At 42.4% G+C, this 25,591-nt stretch overlaps 2 protein-coding genes across 3 annotated transcripts; both read left to right on the forward strand.

Annotated features, from left to right (window-relative positions):
• Positions 1-733: 733 nt before the first annotated feature.
• On the forward strand, positions 734-12,395 carry rnf130 (ring finger protein 130). 2 transcript variants are annotated; one of them, XR_013779860.1, is made up of 10 exons: positions 734-1,321; positions 2,160-2,448; positions 5,332-5,523; positions 6,285-6,535; positions 7,217-7,288; positions 7,663-7,745; positions 8,227-8,323; positions 8,415-8,601; positions 8,731-8,819; positions 10,158-10,246. XR_013779860.1 is itself a non-coding variant. In XM_079352408.1 (9 exons), the coding sequence occupies exons 2-9, from the start codon at positions 2,190-2,192 to the stop codon at positions 10,271-10,273; spliced, it is 1,257 nt and encodes a 418-aa protein (XP_079208534.1). In that variant the 5' UTR covers positions 735-1,321; positions 2,160-2,189; the 3' UTR covers positions 10,274-12,395. The 2 variants fall into 2 exon arrangements, 1 of the variants encoding a protein (XP_079208534.1); XM_079352408.1 differs by lacking the exon at positions 8,731-8,819 and having other exon boundaries at positions 735-1,321; positions 10,158-12,395.
• A 684-nt stretch (positions 12,396-13,079) lies between these two features.
• Positions 13,080-24,941, forward strand: tbc1d9b (TBC1 domain family member 9b). Its single transcript, XM_079352659.1, has 23 exons — positions 13,080-13,366; positions 15,926-16,036; positions 16,116-16,234; positions 16,316-16,547; positions 17,288-17,546; positions 17,825-18,032; positions 18,520-18,717; positions 18,809-18,937; positions 19,141-19,291; positions 19,451-19,665; positions 19,795-19,912; positions 20,086-20,288; positions 20,414-20,496; positions 20,777-20,906; positions 20,996-21,094; positions 21,186-21,254; positions 21,375-21,615; positions 21,765-21,830; positions 21,972-22,037; positions 22,390-22,443; positions 22,633-22,677; positions 22,882-22,979; positions 23,599-24,941. The coding sequence occupies exons 1-23, from the start codon at positions 13,249-13,251 to the stop codon at positions 24,202-24,204; spliced, it is 3,618 nt and encodes a 1,205-aa protein (XP_079208785.1). The 5' UTR covers positions 13,080-13,248; the 3' UTR covers positions 24,205-24,941.
• Positions 24,942-25,591: the final 650 nt, after the last annotated feature.

Genomic DNA, 25,591 nt, shown 5'->3' on the forward strand with positions numbered 1-25,591 from the left:
AAGTGTCAGATTAAGAGTCTGAAGGAGATTTTCACGTCATTGTTTTTGGTCATTTAAAATTACTTGATATTCTTTTTGGGTTATTCTGTCAATCAAAACAAAAAAATATTTACAGAAAAGTCATCCTAGTATTGATTATTTCTTGTTCTAACTGAAAACAAACTAGCTGAGAAAGAAACAATCAAAGAAAACTAAAATTAACACGATGTCGATGAAATATCTAAACTCTTTAAACTGCAGTCTACAAACGGATAGGTGACATAATTGTAATAAAATAGTATTGTAAAATAATAGTTTCTGATATCCAGGCAAGGATCTCAATAGATATCAGGTTGGTCCTGGACAGTCATTGAACATTGTTGAAATTAATATTTTGTCTTCTGAATCTCCTTAGTTGGTTTCAAAGCAGCTTCATGATGTGCCAATCACTGGTATAAAACATATTAAGACCTGCTCTGAAATATACAACATATATATTTATAGCATATTCTATAAAATGTATCATGTGTTAAACTATTCAGGTTGCATGCTCTCTGTGTGACTAAGATTATTGATCATTATTTTGATTCAGATCCACTGATTAAGGTTTTAATTTCAGGTAAAAAAATAATTTATTATCAATATGATTTCATGACAATATACAGTATCTGACTCTCTCTCTCTGTCGCTCACCCCGGCAGGTATCGCGATAGTAGTCTCAGGTACCAGAACGACCAGAACACATGGGGGTGTCGTACACGCGCCCCGTCTGCCGCGTCCCCGTGCCTTTGCCTTGGCGCATGCGTAGTACAGCAATAACTGAGAGAGACGGGGAGGCTACGTTCAGGGTTCTGCTCAGCTCAACAGCGATAACAGAACCGGACTAAAACAGCAACCAGCCCCCGGGATCCACGGGACACGAAACTACCAAGCACCGCCGGACTTCCAGCGGGACATAGCGGGGGAGACGACGGGGTCAGAGCGGAGGCAGGCCGGGGTCGATGGACCGGGAGCCTGCCTGTCTGTTCGCCTGCAGACAGCGAGACAAAGCGGACAGAAGACGAGCTGAAAACGAGATTTAAAACACGAGTCACGGTGCTGCTTCATCACTGCGGCTTAAAATGAGCGTTTTTTAAAGGGGGGGGGGTCTGTTTGTAGACAATGTAAGAGGCGGACAGTCATCACGGAGGGTAAGGCGCTGTGAAGGTCCAGATGTTGGCCTGATGACGATGCTCCATAATCTGACACTCCGAGGACACAAAACACATGCTGGGACACACGAAGAAGAACTGTGGGAGGACTGACCGAGACACGAAGAGGACATCTGACGGAACACTGAGAGGTGAGGACATGGACAGACAATATTTAATATAAACAAGAGGATCTTTAGAGACAAATAAAGCACATGGAGGATACCATTTATTTGAAAAATAAATCAAGAAAAGAAAGAGAGAGAGAGAGAGAGACACAGGATGAGAAGGACAATGTCAAACAAACAAACCATAAACAAGAATACAAAGCAGACATGTAAAGAGTGACAATAAAAAGGAGACATAAAGTCCTGCTACAAGAAATGAAAAACAAACATAAATATTTAAAGACAAAGAGCCCAAATGAGACAATAATAGTCAAAGGACATGCAGAGACTTTAAGAAGACATTTGAGGAGCATTAATGTCAGTACATGTATTTAATGTGGGAGGAAAAGGAGATGTGAAAGTCTAAATAAAGAGGAAGATGTTTGTTGGACATTCAGAGACATTTGAGTCAGCAGGAGGATATTAGATTATGGGGAATAAATTAGGTATATATTACGAAATAAATACAGGACACTACAAAAACAGATTTTTAAAACTTCCTTTTAAAAAAGCTGATTTGAAATAATTCAGGACATTCAGACATTTCTATGAGCAGCTGAGATGTCCTCTTCATTACATGAACTGACTCTGAAGACGTGTTTAGAGGACAGGGTTGAGAGTCGAGGCAGAGAGTTTAGGGGGACAGGGTTTTGTGTCTGAGGCTGGGTTTAGTCTGAGTGCAGGGTTAAGGTTTTGAGGACAGAGTTTTGCATCTGAGGCCGGGTTAAGGAGGAGGACACATGGGGACAACTGGACCCTGTCGTCATAAAGGGTGAAGGTACGTCTTTCTGGTCTGAAGGAGTCTCTTTGTTTCTCCCTACAGCTTGGATGTAAAGAGGACTAAGAGGACAACATGACGTCCCAGATGTGGACCCGTCTCCCTATCCTCTTCTTGGTCGTGGTCTTGGTCCCGTCTCGCTCTGTCCTGGCGGCTCGATCAGACAGGAACCCGCCGTTTGAGGAGTATGTCTGCGCCACGGTGAACGCCACGGTGCTGGACGGGCGAGGGAACAACATCCACATGATGAGCAGTGATGAGGGGACATATGGACAGAACTCACCAAAAGTGGACACCCGGGGGGTCGTCATCGCACCTGCACCACATCATGGAGGTAATGACATCACAGCACACCTGAAGTCAGAACCACAACGGCCCCAACACGTGAACATGATCAGTGATGAAGTATTGAGATTGTGAGCTGCAGGAGAAACAGGAAGTCTCACAGTAGACTCTGAGAAAATGACCCTGCTCAGGTCTGTCAGGTGAGGAGTGATTAAATACAGGAAGCAAAATTATCTGGAAATGATTTTATGTTTTATCCTTATTAAAAAAAATAAAAGTAAAACAAACAAAGTGTGTCTGTAAACAAAGGGAGCAGAGCCATCATAAATGAATACTCTTCATTCAGCAGTCATATATTGTCATCAAGTCTCTGCTCTGTGATTAGATGGTTCTTACTGAAATGCATTCTGGGTTTTGTAGTTTTCCATTGACTGCTGTTTATGTCTTTATTTAAAAAAAAAAGTTTTTAATCTTCCATTATGAGGATTCAGCTTATTATTGTTTCAAACACAGTCCTCGTCTCACGTAGACACACCTGTGGTTCGGTTGTGACATCACTGAGTCATTTTCAGAGGCAGTGCAGCAACATGTTCAAACATCGAGAGTATCCTGACTGTAAACTTCACATCTCAGCTCATCGCTTTCTTTTTATTTTTTTTCATTTCCAAAACAAGCTCAGTGTTTGTTTGGCGTGTTCAGGGAAACATCAGCGCGGCACGGACAACACACAGCCAAAAATGAGAAACAGACATCAGTGTGTGGGTGTGTTTGTGACAAGTCACATTTAATAATAATAATAACACATTTTGTTTATAAGCGCCTTTCAGGACACTGTACAATAATTAACATTAAAGGAAAAAAAACAATGGATAAAATCAGCATAAAAACATTTATCTATGACGCACATTTAAAACAGCAGCTGACCAAAGTGCTGCACAAAGCATAAAATAAAAAATAATATACAGGAGTAAACAATAATGAAAAGGAAACTGAAATAACAAAAAAAGAAACACGAAGGAAAACATGATGGAAACTGCCTACTCAGGATCAGAGGAGTCAAATGCTAACATATGAAAATACATGTTGAGACAGAACTTAAGAGTCCAGACTTGATGGAAGTGGGGAGGCTGTATGTACGGGAGAGCCGAGCTTTCAGGTCTTTGAAAACAAACAACTTTTAAATCAAACCAAATCATCCACTATTATTTTTCTTCAAAGCACTGTAGAAGAGAGGCGAGATCTGACAGACTGTTTGGTTTGATGGGGAGACAAAGCCGAGTATAATCTGCATATAAGTGGTAGAAGAGAGTCTGCTTCTGGACAATTCGACCTAATGGGGGCATGTATACAGAAAACAGTAAAAGACCCAGGATGGATCCCTGTGGTATCCCACAGGTCAGACCAGACTCGGAGGATGTGGCATCGCCGAGGTTTACAGGCAATGTTTGGTTCTTCAGACACGAAATAAACTAAGTCAGGGCTTTGCCACGAATGCCAACGCAATGCTGCATGATCAACAGTGTTGAATGCTGCTGTGAGGTCAAATAAGATCAGAATAGCACAATTACTGAGGACAAGGTTGTTATGGGTTTTGATTAGTGCTGATTCTGTTCTATGGGCTGTAGGGCTGAAATAGCAATGTGTCTAATGCTATGACCATGTATAAAAGGTTAACGTTTCTGAAAGTGGAATCAGATTCAGATCTTTATTTTTCTACAAGTGCTGCATGTTTGAAACAGGAAGTGTGTGTGCCTGCGCGTGTGTGTGTCACAGATCTGATTATCTGAGTTTAGTATCCAAAGATCGAAATGAGTGAGTTGGATTTAGAAACACAGTGATGTAAGGGAACACACACAGGAAGAAGGTTTCTGGTTCGACACATTTACATGTCCTCCTCGTGTTTTTGGTTCTCTCCAGGACCGGTCCAGAGACGTGTTCGTTAGCTTAACTGGTCACTCGTAGGTGCATGTTTTGTTAATCTCTGTGTAACAGCCCTGTGATAGGCTTGTAATGTGTGTAGTGTAGTGTGTGTATTGTGTGGTGGTGAGGTACTGCAGAGGTTTTCAGGCAGTGTTCAGGATGATGAAGGTCGTCTCTGAAGTGTCAGGTTACAGTCAGACATTGGAGGACACTGCAGAGACTGAAACACACACACACACACACACACACACACACACACACACACACACACACACACACACACACACACACACTCTAACAAACAATTATCACAAATGAAAATCTAATTTTGTCCATAACTTATTGTCTTACTTACTATCAATCAATGGGAGAACTTAGGTAAAGGAGCATTGAAGAATACCATAATTGCTGTCATTTAAAAAAAAAAAAAAGGAGCCATATGTAACTCCAACATGTAGTGTTTAAAATTGTCCAAACAGTCCAAATTTATAACATTGAAGAGAGCTGTCTCCCCACGTCCCCTCCTTTTGAGCGGGTTGAACCAGCTCTGCGTGCTTATGAACATAGAAGGAAGACACAGTGACTGCAGCATTGTTTCCAGAAAAGCACTTCAACATAGCATGCTTCCTTAAAATGATATAGTAATAAAAAAATTAAAAAAGTACATTTTGTTCCCTTATATAAATATTTAAGTGAGTCATAAAATGTGATCAACATGCTTAATATTTAATTATAGAAATACAAAAATAGAGTAAAATAAGCTGCTGATGTTTTGTATTTTCTCCATGTTATAAAACTCTGCAGTACTAAGCCGTGCAGTAAGAGAAGATGTGAGAAATGGACGTAGTTTCTTTAGGGTTTGAGTTCGTGGTCAGTTTGATTTTCAAACAAAATCTAGCTTCATGAATCACAGACTGGATAAACATTTATATTCAAACAACATTTAATCAAATGTTCAATACAAACATGGTTAAATGGTTGAAAGCATCACCTGTTTCTCTGTGTGTGTCAGTGGTTGATCGGCAGGGCTGCGACCCAAACACACGCTTCCTGGTCCCTCCTCGAAACATCCACTGGGTGGCGCTGCTTCAAAGAGGAAACTGCACCTTTAAGGAGAAGATCCTGAAGGCAGCTGCGTACAACGCCACGGCGGTCCTCATCTACAACAACTCCACTAACAAGACGGTGAAGATGGGCCATGAGGGTAAGTGAATGTAGCACACAGACATACATACACAACTCCTGAAAGCGGAAGCCGCAAATGTAAACACAAGCTGTCACTTAGACTGTATGCACACAACAGGTGTAATCTGCATACATGTAATGACCAGTATGATTTTCTCCCACCTTTGTTGTATTATGAATATGTCAAAACTACTGAGCATTGATATAAGTCGTCCCCCCCCATGTGGGGCACGTGTAAACAAACGACTTGGGAAGATATTAAGGGCATTCGGTCTGAAATCTTCTTGAATTGTGGATGTGTGTGTAGGAGCAGCATCTTCCTGGGATCAATCTCAACTTCTAAATATAGAAGACAACGTGCCATTAATTGATGAGGTCACAGTGACCTCGCACTGTGTGTGTGCGTGTGTGTGTGTGTTTTGCTCTGTTAATGTCACAGAGCAAAAAATGTCAACTTCTAAAACGAAGCTAATATTAGAAGCTTCATACAAATAACCAATCAGACATATTTTAAAATGGCAGGTTAGTATAAAGAGAACAGATGAAGTCCTGTGTCTGTAGAAAGGTATTTATGTTTGTTATGGTCAAAAGACTGGACTTATTAAAAGTCTTTTGATGCATGTCACATTCCCCTGTTAACAGCACATTTGCTGCTTTAGATGACCAGCACGACCACAGAGCCACAGCAGCCCACAGTTTGGATCTGTCTGCCTGTGAAGTCAGGATGCGACTGTCTAGTTATCTGGTCCTGATCGTGACCCTTTCTCTCTTTGTGTATAGGTACAGGTGATACAGTGGCTGTGATGATCACAGAGGCATACGGGAAAGAGATCCTAGCTCACCTGGAGAGGAACCTGACGGTCGTGGTATCGGTTTTGGTGGGCGACCGCGGTTCATCCAAGAACATGAACCGAGGTTCTCTGGTCTTTGTGTCCATCTCCTTCATAGTCCTCCTCATCATCTCGTCAGCCTGGCTCGTCTTCTACTTCATCCAGAAGATCCGCTACACCAGCGCCCGTGACCGCAGCCAGGTATCAGGCTAACAAACAGCTAACATGCTAACACAGTGCTAACAGACCTCCTTTGGGCCTCTGGGAAGACTCGTTAATATTTAATGATGTGAATCTCTGCTAATGGAACCCTTTGCCCCCACCCCCAACCCAGCGTGTAATCTGACCCTCACATCAACCTTCACTTCACCTCCCTGCAGTCACACTGCTGTAAATACAGAAAACAGCAGAGGATGAATTCTGCAGACCGTCACATCCGCAATAGTAGGATGTGACCAAACACAATGCATTATGGGATTTTAAAGTCCATTTCATAGGGTTTCATCATTTTCACTGTCCATTGAGGCATATCTTTACTGACCTATCTATGTCTCTATGTTTTCTGCTCTCTGTGTCTCTGTCTTCGTTCTTACCTCTTTGTGTCTTTGCATCCATCCTATTTTGTTTCTGTCTCTTTATCTTTGTGTTTTTATCTGTGTGTGTCCCTGTCTCTTTGTGTCCCTGTCTCTTTATCTGTGTCTCTTTATCTGTGTATGTGTCTGGCTCCATCACTTGGTAACTCATTTTATCCATAACTTGTCTTTGTGTTTCTCTCAATTAGCACAACATGATTCACATGTTACTTTGTTTAAATCACACACATGTCCAGCTGTTCACGTTGTGTAATAATGTGATAATGTGTCCTGTGTCTCTGCCCCTCAGCGCCGTCTTGGTGATGCAGCAAAAAAAGCTATTGGGAAACTAACCACGAGGACGGTGAAGAAAGGAGACAAGGTAACTTTCCTGTCCAATGATTAGCTGCTTTACAAAGTAGAGTCATCTAATCTCCAAGTCTGCAAACTCTCTGATATCCACCTGTAGAAACTCTGATGTCTTAACTGTGTATATTTGTAATAGTTTTGGATTAAGTCTGTGGAGCAGAATGATGGTGTGTCTTGACATTGCACATGTTAAATTAGACGTTACCTAGTCCAGTCCATTGTCCACACCAGCCCCCCTACACACACACACACACACACGCACACACACACACGCACACACGCACACACACACACACACACACACACAGAGTCATCAAAGGTTTATCCTACAAGTTAGATTTCATCATTGATGTTTACTGTATGTGCGTGTGTGTGTGTGCATTTCAGGAGACTGATCCAGACTTTAACCACTGTGCCGTGTGTATAGAAGCATATCAGCTGAACGACGTGGTCAGAATTCTGCCCTGCAAGTGAGTCTGATACACCTGATTGTACTCCTGTCTGCTCCATTGATTAAACATATGAGTATAATGCTGTTCAGAGCAGTACCTCACAGGTGACAGATTAAGCACCAGAGAGGTATTCCACAAAGGGAGGATTAAGGGTTAAGCCTGTCTTACTTCAGACCTCATCATCAGAACTGGCCTGCTCTGGGGCCCGACAACTGTCACAAATGTCACCAAGTTATAATGCACAGAAAATAAAGAATCTATTAGGTTAATTGGCAAAGATGTAGGGTAGGTGACTCAAAATCTTTCCTTAGTCTTTATCTGCTTTGATGGAATACCCTCACTGTTAGTTTTGTTGTATTTATTGTTTTTATTTTGGTGTTTGATATTTTGTAGTGTTACTTCATGTTTTTAAGTTTGTTGTTATTTTGGGTTGTTTGTGTCTTTCGTTATGGTTTGTTCTTGTTTTTTTTGCTGATGAAGTGTCACTGTGTCTCTGCAGACATGTCTTCCATAAGGTGTGTGTGGACCCCTGGCTGAATGAGCACTGCACCTGTCCCATGTGTAAACTCAACATCCTCAAAGCTCTGGGCATCATGGTGAGTTATCACTGAAACCACAGACAGACCTCTGCTGTGATTGGATCAACAAAAACACAAGTGTGTCTATTCTCTTTTTCTCTGTCTTCAGACCAGTCTTCCCTGCGTGGACAGCGTGGTGTTGGATGTGGATCGTCTTGGTGTTGGTCAGACCTCCAGCAGCCATAGGGCACCACTGAATGAGAGCAATCAGCCGTCCATTAGCCTGGAGCCACTAAGCCCACCCCACCCTGAGGCTACGCCCAGAACACCTGCTGACATCAGCATCGCTGTGACTAGTAAGAACACAACCACTGACCCATGCCCGGAAACACTTTTTAACTTCATAGTTAAAAAGCATCTTTTCGACAGTTCGCGATTAGCTTTAAACAGTTATAAGCTGTATTTCAAGTCTTGGCCTTGATCAGACAGGAAGTAGTTCCAGCCCACCATAGTAAGGAGCAGTCCAAAGCCCCTGAAGCTTGTTTGAGGAGAGAGGATGGAAATCTGAGGAGTGGTAAGCAAGGACCCAGAAGAGCAGACTTCGTGGAAGTCTTTTAACTGACAGACACGCCCTCTCATCGGGTTTCACTTATTGATTGGACGCTGCAGCGGGTCAGACTTCAATGAAACTTATCAACATAAAACAGACATAGAACAGACACTAAACCGACCAAACGGATACTTGAACAGACTATAAACATCCATCAGTTACTAAAGGGTCGATATAAGTCTGTTAATTCTAGGTCAGTAAGAAACATTTTTTTACACATACAAACATTGTACATGTGTGCAGACACAAACAGCTGTTAAAGCCAAATGACAGATAAACAGACTTTGCTTCACATGACAGTTAAAAGAAAGGACATCTCATGCATCTTAAAACAGATTTCCTCCTTCACTCTGTTTCCTTTGCGTTTCTCCATTTAGTGGCAGAGACTAAGACACAATTCAAGGATGTAAATCAGGGATGAATGAATGCAAATAAGGAAACTTCTCGTGCACCTATAGAGCAACTTAATACAGGTATAGGGAAACTTTATACAGTTATACAGCACATCTATTTAACTTTTCAGGCTAAATAAAGGTGTAATTGTTTTTAATAAAGATACAATGAAACAGAATGTCATTTAAGGCCTTTACTGATGAATCAGCAGAAATCTGACTCTCAGGTTTTTTTCAGCTTCTGGGGTTAGCGGCATTTTGACATTGTCCACTAGGTGGAGCTAGTAACGTCATAGATAAGTGGTGATGTCATCAGACTAGCACCGTTATTCACAGTGACACTAACCACAAGATTTTCTTTTTGGGGACAAAAAAGTGAAGTCATTTAAAATTATAACTGTTTTTTATTTATTCATTTATTTTAATCCTAAATGTATTAAATCAGAACAGGCCCGTCTGCCACCTGCTTTATCATGAATCCAACCCCCATGTTTGTGGCAACTGGATGACATTTGTCCCAAGGTGCTAAAGGTGCTAAAGGCTTTGGACATTGTTGAGCTGTCTTGGTTGACGCACCTCTTCAATATGGCATGGAGGTCTAGGACGGTCCCTGTGGAGTGGCAGATTAGGGTAGTGGTTACCATTATCAAAAGGAGGGGCATGAGGGTGTGCTCTTTTTATCGGGGTATCACACTACACAGCCGCCCAGGGAAACGGGGCTGAATGGAGGCTCAAATCTCACATACAGGAGGAACAATACAGATTGCATCCTGGGTTCTGGGGGGAGAATAGGTGTTTGCTCATCCAGTCAAGATGTTTTTGAGCACTCTAAATAACAGAGTATTGAAATAAATCATAAATATGTTTGTAAATATTACACTTAATGATGTCTTCTGTGTATTTCCATCAGGCGGAGGCGGTCATTTCTTCAACAGGAACTCAATGTCTCCTCACAGTGTCGTCTGTGAGGTGGAGCTGCCGGACATCCACCCATCACTTGATCTCTATGACGACAACAAGTCCTGAGGCCCACTGTCATGGTTAGACCCCTCCAGACCACTTCCTGCTGATGGGGTGCAGAGGTGTTTCCTGCCAGGGGGATCTGACAACCTTTCAGAGTCTTTTCCATTATTTTTTTGTCCCATCAGACAATTTTAGTTTCCACAGAAGAAGAAGAAACTCTTTGGAGGACCTGCAGCAGTAATCAGGAGACTTTGTTAAAAAACTTTTTTTTAGAAATGTGATCAAAGTTCAACTCCAGATCTACCAGAACCAGTAACCAGATCTAAACTCTGCTAAACCAGATCTGATGTGGTTGTGGACCTGGGATTATTTTAAGTTCCTGAGAAGTTTCTCTCCAAGGTTTCTGAGTACCTTCAGATGTCTTCGTTGCCCTGATTTCTCAAGCAGTTCCTGGGTTCTGCTTACCTAAAAGTACCTTGGCTCCTGGGAATTGAGGTGTGTTGATGAAATCCTTGATGGATCCTGAACAGGTTCCAGAAATAAGATCCTCTATCTCTTGCGGTTCTGTAGTTCCTGGAAAGGTTCAAAGGTTCCTGGAACATTTTTCTGTTAAAGTTCTTGAAAGGGTTCAAGGTTCATGCTCCTATAGAGGATCTAGAAATATTCCTGAGGTATTAAAAAGTTCTTGGATATTCAGAGACGTTTCTTAAAAAACGCTGGAGTTCTTCAAAGACTTCCTGTTCTTGGAAAAGTTCCTGAGCTCCCAAATGGTTCCTTGAATAGTTCAAAGAAACAGAGATTCTGGTACCTAAATCAAACAGGAGCTTCACACCTGGATCATGAATCAGGAACCAGCATCCAAGGAGGACCTGACTCTTCAGCTGAGAATCTGTGCAAAACAATTGTAAACTCTGACAGTGTTAACTTCCTGTAGCAAAAAAAGTTTGTGTAGAGCAAAGATGTCGGATCAGTCGGAACCTTCAGGAAACCTCCAGATCTGTTAAAAAAGGTGAGGACGTCCTCAGAGAAGCATCCTGGGGAAATGTTGTCATGATACCAGAATTTTGAACTTTGATATGATTCTAGTAAAAATCTAACAGTATTAATTCCTGTGTGACGTTTCTAAACAGAAATGTTGCCGGTGTTAGACAGTGTGCAGGAGTTTATTTTAGAGCCTCAGTACGTTTTGATACTGTTGATCATGAAACTATCTGATTTAAAACAAGTGGTATCCAACATGATTGACGTATTGACCATTCATACAACCTTTCATCCTGTGTCTTGCGCTTGACTCGCCAAAAAACACCCAAATGAAACCACTTGTTTTTTAAAATATGCTATTTATTATAGTTAATTATTTCTGTTATCATAGGATCAACAATCGCAGAAGGTTTAGGAAACTTCAGATCTTCATTCATATTTTCACCCAATATGTTCGGTTACAACTAAAGACAATGTCTAAATAGCTCAAAAACATTTGCCATATTTCGTTAACGTTGCCAAAGTTTTTTGTTTTTTTTGGCAATTTAGACATTGTGCAGGAGTTTGTCTGTAGTTTTGGATAATTAAAGAAAATAAATTACCCATGATTGGATTTCTTTTTTTTTTGTTGCCGTGGTATCAGACAGGTATCACTATTCATCAATTTTTACTCTGGACATATTGAGGTCTAAAATTCTGGTATTGTGACGACCCTACTTATTAAGGCTAGCATTTAAAACAGGACTCATTTAAAGGGACATTAACCTGCCTACAGTCAGTCTTCATAACAGCTCATCATCAACAGCATCCTATAGTCAGCTGATATAGTTGACAGTAAAGTCTGCACATCTGAGGACCCTGTCAGCCAATCAGAAGCCTTCTTGAGTCAGTCAAGTCACTTCCTGAAGGGAGAAAACAAAGTGGCTGTCCTTTATAGTCAGAGGTCTCCTGAAGTGACAGACTGCTCCTTTAAAGTGTAAAAACAGCTTGTGATGACTCGGCGTGTTAATAATCAGCCTCAGTGTGGGGATCAATATATAAACAGCATTATACAATCTATAACCTGATCATTATATTATAAGTGACCTGAACACCTGCTGACAGTATGTGTGTGTGAGTGTGTGTAGGTGTGTGTGCGCGTGTGTTGCTTCAGTTCACTGTGTCTCTTACTGCCTCAGCATTAAAGTGTCATTATTGCCTTGAACATGGTGCCAGCTCATTATTGTACCATTTTACAGACGCACACAGCACACCTATCAGTCAATATTTATTTGTACAGGAACAATGCAGACACTTTACAAAATCAGCCATTCAAAGATAAGAGGAGAAAGTTACAGTGTTACAGCAGCAATGACTGTACTCTCTATTATTATTTACAAAGACCCCAAATTAATTCACAATGAAACGGAAAAATGACAGAAACCTCAAACAGAAGCAGACTCATAAGAACAGACATCTGTTGAGACTGAAGCAGCCTGAGTCGGCCTTTACTAAAAGAGAAGGTGTAAAGACTACTCTTTAAAAGTACAGAGGGTCTCAGCCTCCTGGACCTGGACTGGTAGATGATTCCAAAGGACAGAGGCTAGATGACTTAAAGCTTTACCTCCCGTAGTACATTTAGAGACTGCAGGTACCAGGAGCAGGCCTGTACTGTACTGGGAGCCCACTTTAAGATAAGATGGTGTCTGATCATGAAGGATTCTAGATGTTAATGGAAGCCAGTGCAAAGAAGCTTATACAGGAATAATGTGATATATATTTTTCTAACTTAGAGAGCTCATATTTCTAGTCATTTGAAGAGAAACATTGACAAAAAAATACAATATTTATGTCCAAATAAGAAATAACGTTTCGAACGTCTGCCGCTAACATAATGACGCAGCGTGCGTCGAGGGCGTGTCCTGTGCGCGTCGGACCCGGAAGTGATGTGCAGTCAGCAGACCGAGTGAAAACAACAACATCAGCTCTCTGCTTGTCTGCAAACCGGAGCCTCGCGCGGACTCACCGACCTCTCTCCGGGGGCCTTCCGGCGAAGGGTGCTCTGGAGGCGGGCAGACATGTGGATCCATCCCGAAGAGGTGCTGTTGGCCGGAGCTCTTTGGGTGTCGGAGCGGGCCAACCCTTTCTTCGTTCTGCAGAGGAGGAGGGGGCATGGTCGTGGGGGCGGCCTGTCTGGTGAGTCCACAGACACGCCGTTATAATCTGCCATAGACAACGAGAGTATCTCATACCATAGCAGTCTCATAAAAAGTGTGGACGACTACAGACGGCAAGCTTGACCATACACACCGTTATACCTCACACACCAAGTACACTACAGACCGTATGAGTACACTACAGACCGTGTGAGTACACTACAGACCGTGTGAGTACACTACAGACCGTATGAGTACACTACAGACCGTATGAGTACACTACAGACCGTAGGATACTCTACAGACCGTAGGATACTCTACAGACCGTATGAGTACACTACAGACCGTATGAGTACACTACTTTTTTTGGCCCCATTGGAAAGATCTCACATTGGGCCCCTTCACCACAGCCTCAGCAAATCCTGAGATATTACTGTTGCCACACTTCCATTATAAAAAAAACCCATTAAAGGATTCAAGTTAAGGTCGTCAACATTTTACTCCTTCAGTACCTTTTAATACCTTACATTTTCAAAGGACACAATCCCAATCCCAATCACAGACCACATAAATGTGTCAGAATAAGGCGAGACCGTGTACAGGAGCCTTTCTTAACGTCGTTAAGTTTTAACCTCCTCAGAAGCACCCGTCACACGTTGAGGTGGGCTGAGATTTTTTTCTACATTTTTTCTGGGATGAATAAGGCCCCCTTCCTCAGTTTGGGCCCTGGGTACTCAGGCCCCTTGTGTCCTCTATTACCACCTCTTGTATTATATAGTTGATGTTCAGTGTAAATGTGTGCAAAGTACAATCTGAGCAAAAATTCTCCATTACTCCATTGTATTCTCTATCATACTTATCAGCATTGTTACCAGAATTTAGGAGAACATGCATCTCAGTCCGCGTGACTGCAGTGACTTTTGAGAACCGTTAACCTGAATCATGGTGAGTCATCGAGCTACACTGCAGTGATGTAATCATCAGTCAGCTGACAGGAAGTGAGTCCTGACCCACACTCTCTGTTAACACAGTCAGCTGATTTATATGTTTTAATGTTTACATGTTTATCAGACTCAGAGACACAAAGCCAACAGGATGAAGCGTGGCTGCATGTAAACACAATCCAGCGGCTCCTGCACATTTACACAGAGCTGTGGAAACATTTAGAAGTTCTTGAGAGGGTAAACACTGTTAAACAGTAAGAAAATAACGTCTTATTTTTCACAACTTTTTCATACTAACTCAGTCAGTGATTCCAGGGACTTACTGTATAACCACTGATCCCATCGCAGCTTAACAAAAACAATGCATAGCGTTTTTCACTGCTATCAAAGTATGGCACAATTTGTAAACAAACTTCCAAGTAAAAGTAAGTCTGAACATGAATCTGTACCAGACGTCACAAATCCCACGTTTCGTGTAACAGAACAACTTTTATTGCGTTCTCGTTAAAACTGGCTTGTTCGTTTTTTTTTTTTCACTTTGTTGTCACACACTGCTTTTCTGTAGTTTCTGCAGCAAACTTTTTGTCAGCAGAGAGTGTCACCGACAGTGTTTTTAGTGTATTGTAATTTATGTTGATGTGTATGGTAAAGGGTGGAGTGGCGTGAAAATATTTTCATCTGCCGAAGCGGGCCGCAGCAGAAACATTTTGGGAAGCACTTCATCAGCGACGCTTGCTCACTAAACTTCCTCTCAAAGTTCTCTCTGGCGGCAGCTTAGGTTTGACTGTGAATGTGACTTGTTTTGTTCACAAGCTTCTGTACATTATGATACTATTAACCGTAACATTGTAAAGATTGCATTGATTGTATTGCAAGTGGTATTGAAAGTATCAAAGTTTAGAAAAACTCAGAGTGAGATGTGAACCTTGGTCTGTAAATAATTGAGAACAAAGTCTGCGTGATGACACTCGGCTGTTACTGAAGGGGGTTGTTGAAGGGGCTTCGAGCTGGAGCTGAGTCGGATTCAAGCCTCCTGACAAGTGTGACACTGCGCTCGCCCTTCAGTCTGGACAGCAACGCACCATTAAATCATGAATAATGGTTATTCAATCAACATGATGAGTGGACACAAATTCACCCCACAGTGTGTGCTGTTAGAGATATAATCTAATCAAAGCAATTTCATTTTCTGAACCAAGCTGTAAAGCCTGTTGACTTCTGCTGTGAAAAGCGGCCTTTTTGAATGGGGTGTGTATGTGACCTCCGGTTCTTCTGCATCCATCCTAAAGAGTGCAATCGATGAACTGCAGGTTTTTGCCCTTCTGCATTGGCTTCATTTTTCAACACCAGAGGTGGCCGAGTAATAAAAAACACATGAAACACATTTTGAGATCCATAAGTGTCTTGTTTACTCTGATTTTTAGTCAGAATAAGTGTCCTGTTTTACATTTTCCATCAGAATAAAAGTAGTCTGGGATCCATCCATGCTACGATGCTAACAGCTTCTAACAGCTGCTAAGAAATGCCAGCAGCTCATTCAGCATCACACAGACTGCATGGAAACACAATGAACTATAGGTGCCCAGTTTTCTACCTGCATACATGTCTACTTGTCCACCTATACCAAACCAAACTTCATGTCTTCCTGTGTGCAGGTCTTCTGGTGGGGACTCTCGATGTGGTTTTGGACTCAAGTGCACGAGTGGCTCCTTACAGGATCTTGCTGCAGACGGCCGACTCACAGCTGTACTGGAATATTGCCTGTGGTGAGTGAGGTTTACTGGGAGCACTTTGGTTAGCTGCTGGAGTGCAGGGTCGTAGTTGACCCTCAGTACTGTCTTGCAGGTTCGTCCAGGAAAGAGATCACTGAGCATTGGGATTGGCTGGAGACCAACCTGCTGCAGACCATCTCCATCTTTGACAATGATGAAGACGTCACCACCTTTGTCAAAGGAAAGATCTCTGTATGTCACTTTATGTTCCACTACATTTCTCTTTCACCCTCTGTGATCCTTTTGCTGATTGAGTGATTTCGCTTCCTGCAGGGAATCATTGCTGAAGAGAACCGGCTGAATCAGGCGGAGGAGCAGGAGGAGGATTGTGGGAAGTTTCGGGAGGCTGAGCTAAAGATGAGGAGGTTGTTTGGGATGCCTGATGAAGAGAAGCTGGTGAATTATTACTCCTGCAGCTACTGGAAGGGCAGAGTGCCCCGGCAGGGCTGGCTTTACCTATCCGTCAACCACCTGTGCTTCTACTCCTTCCTGCTGGGCAAAGAGGGTACGACCAGCCAATCACAGGCTAGAGTTTAATGATATCATTAGAATCTGGTTTCTCCTCTAACTTTGATTAAGCTGGTTGCTTGTCTGTACACTAAGGATACTTCTGTAGTTATTATGGGTAGTTTGTGGTTCTTTAGGATTTGTCTTTACTTCTTCAGGGTTCTTCTATAGCTGTTAAGGGTACTTCTGTGGTGTTTTAGAGGTATTTGTAGTTATTAGAAGTTTAGGGTTCTGTAGTTTTCTAGTGTACTTATATCACTAATAAGGATACTTCTCTAGATATTTAGAGTACCTCTATCACTTTTGATGGTACATTTGTGATTATTTAGGGCTCTTCTGTAGTTATTTAAGGTACTTCTGTGGTTAATGTGTTTTTTCGTTATATAGGGTTCTTCTATAGCTTTTAGGGTACTTCAGTAATCAATCAGAATACTTCTGTATTTATTTAGGGTGCTTCTATACAGTAATTATTTAGGGTAGTTTGTAGTTATGCAGGGTATTCCTGTTGTTGCTAGCTATTACGTTTGTAATTATTCGGGTAGTTTTTAGGGTACCTCTGTTATTATTACTTCAGATAGTTTTAGTTAGGTTCTTTAGGGAACTTCTGTAGGTATTTAGGGGGATTTGAGGTTGATTAACATATTTAGTTATTTAGTGCATGTATTTAGTTCATTTGGTTGCTTGTATAATTATTCAGGGTATATTATTCGTATTTACCCGTGTATAATCCTCCCACAGTGACCCTGGTGGTGCAGTGGACCGAAGTGACCCAGTTGGAGAAAAATGCCACCCTGGTGTTTCCGGAGAGCATTCGAGTGAGCACACGTCACACTGAACATTTCTTCTCCATGTTCCTGAACATCAATGACACCTTCAAGCTGATGGAGCAGCTTGCCAACATCGCCATGCGTCAGCTGCTCGACAACGAGGCTTTTGCTGCCGACCGCTCGCTACCCAAAGCCACCAAGACGCTGAAGAACGTCTCTGCGCTGAAGAGGTCTCACTATGTTTAATATCCAAACACCTGTTATTGAGCCGATTAGGGTTCATTTAGGTAGAATTGTTTCTGATCGTGTTAGTAATTAGTGAAAAAAAAAAAAACCCTGAAAGGCTTCATAAGCAGCACCACACACAGCTGAAGGGAAAGAGTTCTAATACATATAAATACTAATGATTAATGTTATGATGCTCCTCAAACATTAAATGACTCTTTGCCTCTCATTCAGGATGTTTCTGTCATTTACATTTGACCATTTCTGGTGTTTCCTGTTTTAGGGATTTAGATGCCCGGGCGAAGAATGAACGATATCGCACCATGTTCAGGCTGACGCAGGACGAGCGTTTAGACGGACACACAGACTGCACACTTTGGACGCCGTTTGCTAAGATGCATGTGGTTGGACAGCTGTTCATCTCAACCAACTACATCTGTTTTAACAGCAGAGAGGAGGATCTCTGCCAGCTCATCATTCCACTCAGAGAGGTAAACGAGCTGCTCTCAAACCAAGTATAAATAAGCTCATCCAAGCCCCGAGGCTTTTAAATACTCTGCTGTCAGTTTACACGATTTGTAATGCTGAACTCAAAAACACAATCTTTACAACAACACAGACAACCTTAGACCAGCGACGCAGAGTCAAATTTCGTAGGAACTACACTGGTACAGTTTATGCAGTAAGATTTTCTCTACAACATCTTCCGGAAAAAGACGTTAACAACATTATAATGCAGCCTTACACCGCACACATTTCATGTAATTAATTTTAAAAAAGGATGTTTGTTCTAATTTCCAATTACATTATAGATTCAAATTTCAGTGCTTTGATGTTTGTCACTAACAATTTGTGACTCTCTCACACACAAAAAGGTTCAGGTTTAAGACTGAAGACCCTAAAAAACGTTCACAGATCGCCCATCTTTAACCTCTGACGAGAGTAACACCTCTTTACCCATAATCCTCTGCTCCTCAGGTGTCTATCGTGGAGAAGGCGGATAGCAGCAGCGTCCTGCCGTGTCCCGTTTCCATCAGCACCAAGAACAAGATGAACTTCCTGTTCGCCAACCTCAAAGACAGAGACTTCTTAGTTCAACGAATCTCTGACTTCCTGCAGCGAACACCCGACAGCTCGTGGGGAGAAACCAACCCGTTGTCTCTGATTGGTCACTCGGTGTGTCACTCATTAACATGCTCTGAAATCACTGATGGATAACACGTTTAAATTCTGCCAGCATCACAATGTTTTGTGTTTGTGTCCTTAGGCCTCTGCGTCTTCAGTGTCTGAATCTACCAACAGAGGGCAGCATTTTCACCCTGGGCTGCCTACCGCCAGCCAAGGTCTGCTGGCACTCTACCACCAAGACGCTCCTGAGGACCTGGGACCCAAAGCTGTGAGCATCAGAATCAGAAATACGTTATTAACCACCGGGGGAAATTTGATTGTTGCAGTTGCTCATAAACACCAAAAATCAGTACTGTTGAATCCATAGCAACACAGATCTGTGTTATAGATTTAAAGAGTTCTTCATGCAAACTGATGTGTTGATGAAGTTGGACGCTTCACTTCAGTCTTTCTGTGTCTCTCTCCCTGCAGATGAAGGAGAAGATGAAGGAGGAGTCATGGAACATCCACTTCTCAGAGTTTGGACGAGGAGTCTGCATGTACAGAACCTCCAGAACCCGAGAGCTCGTCCTGAACGGGATCCCAGAACAACTTAGAGGAGAGCTTTGGCTGCTCTTCTCTGGTCTGTTGATTAATTGATTCACATCTTCACCTGTTCATTTATTCATTCATGCATTCATTCATCAGACATTGAAGCTGTGGCTGCATATTTCTGGTACTTGGTATGATAAGTATAATTCATCATCGCGTAAACATTCTTTTTTTTCACCTGTTTTTCCAGGTGCGCAGAATGAGATGGCTGCTCACCCTGGTTACTATGGTGACCTGGTGGAACAGGCCATGGGACTGTGTTCATTGGCAACTGAGGAAATCGAGCGTGACCTTCACCGCTCCATGCCAGAGCATCGCGCCTTTCAGAACGAAACCGGGATCGCTGCGCTGCGCCGTGTCCTAACTGCCTACGCACACCGCAATCCAGGCATTGGATACTGTCAGGTTAAGACTTGTTTAGGGAGTTTAAAGTTTGTTTAAGGAGTCATTTAAAATGATGTGTTTTATATTTTTCAGGTTATATAAAAAGTAATTTAATAAATGTACCTTATGTCTTCTTGGGGATTTCCTTAGGCGATGAACATCGTCACCTCTGTGCTGCTGCTCTACTGTCCAGAGGAGGAAGCCTTCTGGCTGCTGGTGGCGCTGTGTGAGCGAATGCTGCCCGACTACTACAACACCAGAGTCGTAGGTCAGTGACACCGTAAGAGTCAGTGACATCAGTAATCAGTGACCTCATCAGAGTCACATGGACACCAGAGTCATTGAAGTCATTTATAACACCTAGCAGTGTTTATTAACAGTTCTGCGGTGCAGCCACAGGGGGGCGCCGTCCCCGTCTGATCTAGTGTTGTGTCCCTGCAGGTGCTTTGGTGGATCAGGGCGTGTTCGAGGAGCTGACTCGGGCCTTCCTCCCCCTGCTGTATGAACACATGCAGGAGCTGGGAGTAATCACCACTATCAGTCTATCTTGGTTTCTCACCCTCTTCCTGTCAGTGATGCCCTTCGACAGCGCCGTCCTATTGGTCGACTGCTTCTTCTATGAGGGCATCAAGGTCATCTTCCAGGTGAGGCAGGACAATTCATCAACGCTGCACTGACTGTTTACTCATAATTTGCTTACTATTCACTGACCATTTTATGACTGTCTCAACTAATAAAACTGACTTCCTGTTTGTGAACCTGTCTGCAGGTGGCTCTGAATGTTCTCCACGACAACATGGACGCCCTGCTGTCCTGCAGTGACGAGGGCGAGGCCATGACCATCCTGGGCAGGTACGAGTCCGTTTTATAGTCCAAAATACAGAGCAGAGTAAAGTTCGTGTTATAGCCCATTGATGAGTTTAGTTTATTGTCCAGATTTAAATCCACATTCTAGAGAATAATCAGACGTCTATTTTTATGTAACACCTGATTCATGCTCTGATAGAATCAGTCCTGACAGAGTCCCACACACGGTGAGAGATGGTCAGACTAATCAGAACAAGTCCCCTACACTCTGAGTGTCTGACAGAGCTCTGTACTCAGACAGGTGTGTGTCTGTGTGTTTGTGTAGGTACCTGGATAATGTAGTAAACAAACAGACTGTGGCTCCGCCCATCCCTCACCTGCACGCCCTGCTGACAAGTGGAGACGATCCTCCACCTGAGATCGACGTCTTCGACCTCATTAAGTCGTCCTATGAGGTCAGTTATGGCTCAGTCTAATGTTTGGTCTACTTCCAACCATCTATTTTTAAAATTGCATTTGAAATAAATTCTTTATCTCTTGTCAGAAATTTGGCAGCCTGCGCTCTGATGTCATTGACCAGATGAGGTTCAAGCAGAGGTTAAAGGTCATCCAGTCACTGGAGGATACTGCAAAGAGGAGCGTGGTGAGTGTTGTTAGCCTACTTTGGGCTAATGCCTGTGTGCTAACGTAGACCATGTTTACAGGTGTGTGTGTTTGTGTGTGTGTGTGTGCAGGTAAGAGCCATGATGACGGAATCTGCATTCAGTATCGAGGAGCTGGAGGAGCTGTTTTGTCTCTTTAAGGTCAGGAAAAACTGGGAGAGGGAAGAGTCATGAGCAGCAAAACAGACTGAGGGTGTGTGTGTGTTTATGTGTGTGTGTGAGTGATGTTACAGCTCTCTGTCTCTCCAATTCCTGTTTCAGTCGAAACATATGACCAGCTGTTACTGGGGCTCCAGCAGCACAGCGGCAGAGCGTCATGATCCCAGTCTGCCGTACCTGGAGCAGTACCGCATAGACCCCGCCCAGTTCACTCAGCTGTTCACCGCACTTGCCCCCTGGGTCTGTGGAGGCCACACCCCAACTCTATCAGCCCGCCTCTTCAGACTGCTGGACCAGAACCAGGATGGGCTAGTCAACTTCAAAGAGTTCATCACTGGACTGAGTGAGGCTCTGCCCATAAACACCTCACACCTGTATGCTAATAACACTTGTCTGCAATGGTTCACACTCAGTGTGTGTGTGTGTGTGTGTGTCTTCGTGTGTGTGTGTGTGTGTGTGTGTGTGTGTGTGTGTGTGTGTGTGTATCCTTAGGCGGGATGTATCATGGAGACATGACAGAGAAACTCAAGCTTCTGTATAAGCTCCACCTCCCACCAGGTAAGCTGACCTGTATGTTCAGACTAAGCTGAGTCAGGTTACCCGTTTACAAAGTCGCCATGGTAACAGATGCTGCATATATAGATTTAGATGCTTCTGTCTGATTTTTGTCTGTTGTTTGTCTCTCTGTTTGTTTGGCAGCTCTGTGTCCAGAGGAGGCGGAGTCTGCCTTGGAAGCGACAAACTTCTTCACAGAAGACGAGCGAGGTAAGACCTTAATTTCTTTTTGTTTGTTTTTAAGTCACAGCTGATTCTGCTCACCTGCCGATAAGTGAGCTTTGTTTACAGTGTAAGGTTTCTACAGCTTTGTGAGGACCTGTGAGTTTATGTGATGACAGCTCAAGTTATAATCACAGAAACATAAAAGATTAAATTAGGTTAACTAAACTTCCTGCATTTTTACACCAATAGTCATTTATACATTTCTCTGTTTCTGAGCTCACTCTCCACCCTCCACTCTGCGTTTCCTTTCTTTGTCTGTTTTTTCTTTTGCTTCTTTGTCTTCTTATTTCACTTCTTTCTTTGTCTTCTTCTGCCTCTCTGTTGTATATACTTCCAGAATCTTCTTCCCTGTCTAATCTGGACACTTCAGGGCAGCAGGAAGTGGCCTCAGGTTTGTGTCTTGCTATGTAATCTGATACCTGACCGTGTTACTTCAACAGCAGTGATGCCCATTTGGACAGACTCAATGTGACATGATTTCTCTCTGAAAGATGATCGTATATAGTCGCTGAAAATAAAACTTCTTTGTCTTTATTGATGATGATGATGATGATGAAAGTGGTTACATGTGTGTTTGCAGGTGAGGAGGGAAAGGAAGGATGCGTAGACAGCGAGGACAAGAAAGGTAATTGATCTCACTGTGGACAGGTCAGGTGAGGTACCTGTAGTGTGTGACATCACAGATCGCAGCCTCTGATGTCACATGAACTCAAGCTGACTCAGTTCACTGAAAGTGGATCCAAAACAGACGGTTCAGAAATTATTCAACTCAGGAAAGTTTTTTTGTATTACCTGTTTTCTGTGACCTTTGACCTGTGTGTTGTTTCAGAGGAAAGGCTGAAGGACTACAAGTACTACCTGAGGATGTGGGCTAAAGAGAAGGAACTGAAGACTGAAACAATCAAAGACCTCCCCAGAATGAACCAGGTGAGCTTACCTCTCACCTGTCTATGAGTAACTGATCAATCAGCCAATCTTTGTTTGTATGAAACCAATTCATAACAAATGTTATCTGCAGACACTTCACAAAGCGACCACAGGTGTAGGCCATGCTCTTTGCTATATGACGTTTGAAGACCCAACAATAATCCACCTCCAATGGCGACGTTGAGCATAGTAACAGTGGCAAGGAGAAAACTGCCTTTAAAGAGAGAGAAACCTCGAGCAGAACCAGCCTCATGCTGATAAGACGTCTGCTCAGACTGTGTTGGGTTTGAGACTGGCTAGAGGGAGAAACAGATTGATTGATAGAAGAAATGGATAGAGACAACAGCAACAACAAATACAGATTCATGGCCACAATACTGAGCAGCATTACAGGAGTGGTGTGATCTTTTTTTCATAGTTGTAGTCCATACATGAGCTGTAGCTGAAGAGTCTTTAGAGACTTAAATTGCCTTACAAAAAAGAATAACAATAATCCAACCTGGAGGTAAAAAATGCATGGACTAGTATTTCTGCATCATTTTCAGACGAAATGTGCCTGATTTTAGAGATGATGTGAAGGTGACTCTCTCAGATGACCTGTCTCTCTCTCTATCCTCAGGAGCAGTTCATTGACCTGTGTAAGACTCTGTACAACATGTTCAGTGAAGAGCCGCTCGAGCAGCAGCTCTATCACTCCATCGCCACCGTCGCTAGCCTGCTGCTCCGGATCGGAGAGGTTGGAAAGAAGTTCAACAACGGCAGCAAGAAAATTGACGACCCAGTACAGGCCCCGCCCCCAGCGCCTGAAAGTGAGGAAGAGGGGCTTGGACAGGGGTGCTCAGGTGAATCTCAGGTGTGCCAGGCTTTGGCAGAGGCTCAGCTGGAGCCGGCCGCTCCTCAGACGTCTGACGAGGAGACGAAAGATGACACGTCAGTCTCGTCGTACTCGGTGGTGAGCTCTGGCTCGCTGCAGTGCGAGGACATCGCTGATGACACCGTGCTGGTCGGCAGCGGTGAGCAGAGGCAAGGCAGTGTGCTAGATGTGGATTGGTCGATCACCTTTGAGCAGGTACTTGCCTCGCTGCTGACAGAGCCGCCTCTTGTGGACTACTTTGAGAGGAAGAGGGATCTCCAAAGCAAGATGGATGCCTGTAAGGACCAACGCGTTGTGGAGCGTCAGATGAGCTCCACCTCCGACCATGAACTGGCTCAACAGTCCATCTGAACGTCCTTCACCTGAACTCCTCACTGACCTTTACCTGTGAAGGTATTCTGTATATAAACACTGTCTGCAGGATCACCTGGACTAAAAGCGAACAGAACAGATCAAAGCTGACCTAACTATGAAAGCCCTTCTTTTTTTTTTTTTCAACTCATGAATTAATATGAAAATTACTTTTATTAAATGTAAAAATCTCTAGTATATGTTAACCGTTTATTTTTTGTTGTTAAATAAGAGTGAACAGGAACAGAACAATCTGCTGATTAAAGAAATATAACAGAAGAATCAGCTAATAAACAAATGTGTTAACATGGATTTTAAAAAGTGGATTTATGTTTCAGGCTGAAATATTCAGTTTTTACACTCAGAAAATAAAAGTTTACGGACTCAGTTAAATACAAATATAAATTGTTCAATGTTTTAACGTGTTTCTCTGTTCCCGTTCACATTAAATGACTGTATATTAATCCATAAAGTATTATAACCGAAAGGAACTTGTACCTGTTTCACTCAGATGAATTCATACCTGCAGACTTTTAATTTGACATCACTGAAGCCTTGTTTCCTGCCTTTCTGATGACATCACTTTTGTTTTAACACATTTTTGTTTTAATGAAGTCAGGTGCCAGTTTTAATTCCATAGTTTTTCTCTCTTTTGCCTTTGTTTTTATTTGTCTGTTCTGTGCTAAATGCTGAGTTATCTATCTGTGTTCTGTTTAATAAAAAACAAAGAAAATATTTTTTTTTCGGGTTTTAACTTTTGTCATTAAATAATCAAGTCGTCAAAGTTCAGCTGTAAACTTGCCTTTTCTTATGGTTACTAAACAGAAAGGAAGTTGTCCTCCAGTAAGATGATAAGCACCTGGAGAACAATGAGAGAAGAAATATAAATATCAAGATTTCATTTTGGGCACACAGGATTAAATCAGACATTATTCAGATTAGGAAAATTCACATTTTTTCTGTGGGATGTTCAACTTGTTATTCTGTAAAAAAAAAATGAAACTAAGAGGGAACCTTTACTCAGTAAAAAAGGAATGGCAATGAATGAAAAACAAGATCTTAGGAAAAAAAATTCTGAAAATGTTACAGATTCAGAGCTTTTCTAATGAAGGATTTTAAAATGTTAACATACTTTAAAGTGATTGAATAATTTTGAAAAATCTAATAATTCAGTAGCCATAATCAAAGATTCAGCTAACTTTTAAATGTGGGTGTGTTACAATTAGTTCAGATAACATTTATGTACATATTTTTAACACTGGGTGAAATTGGGCATTATTGTCTAATTCCATGTCATTCCTGGATTGAGGACAGAGATGTAAACATAATCATGTTCAATGATATAAAACACTTCAATAAAGTCTATAAAGAAAAAGAGACTGATTTA

This window comes from Symphodus melops (genome assembly GCF_947650265.1).
Source record: "Symphodus melops genome assembly, chromosome: 9".
In the NCBI taxonomy this organism is placed as follows: Eukaryota; Metazoa; Chordata; class Actinopteri; order Labriformes; family Labridae; genus Symphodus; species Symphodus melops.

Coding starts and splice junctions, on each gene's coding strand:
- rnf130 (XM_079352408.1), top strand. CDS start 2,190: ATGACGTCCCAGATGTGGACCCGTCTCCCTATCCTCTTCTTGGTCGTG. Junction 8,324..8,414: donor TCAAAGCTCTGGGCATCATG/GTGAGTTATCAC, acceptor CTCTGTCTTCAG/ACCAGTCTTCCCTGCGTGGA. Junction 8,602..10,157: donor CATCAGCATCGCTGTGACTA/GTAAGAACACAA, acceptor TATTTCCATCAG/GCGGAGGCGGTCATTTCTTC.
- tbc1d9b (XM_079352659.1), top strand. CDS start 13,249: ATGTGGATCCATCCCGAAGAGGTGCTGTTGGCCGGAGCTCTTTGGGTG. Junction 18,938..19,140: donor AGGACCTGGGACCCAAAGCT/GTGAGCATCAGA, acceptor CTCTCCCTGCAG/ATGAAGGAGAAGATGAAGGA. Junction 19,913..20,085: donor CTACAACACCAGAGTCGTAG/GTCAGTGACACC, acceptor GTGTCCCTGCAG/GTGCTTTGGTGGATCAGGGC.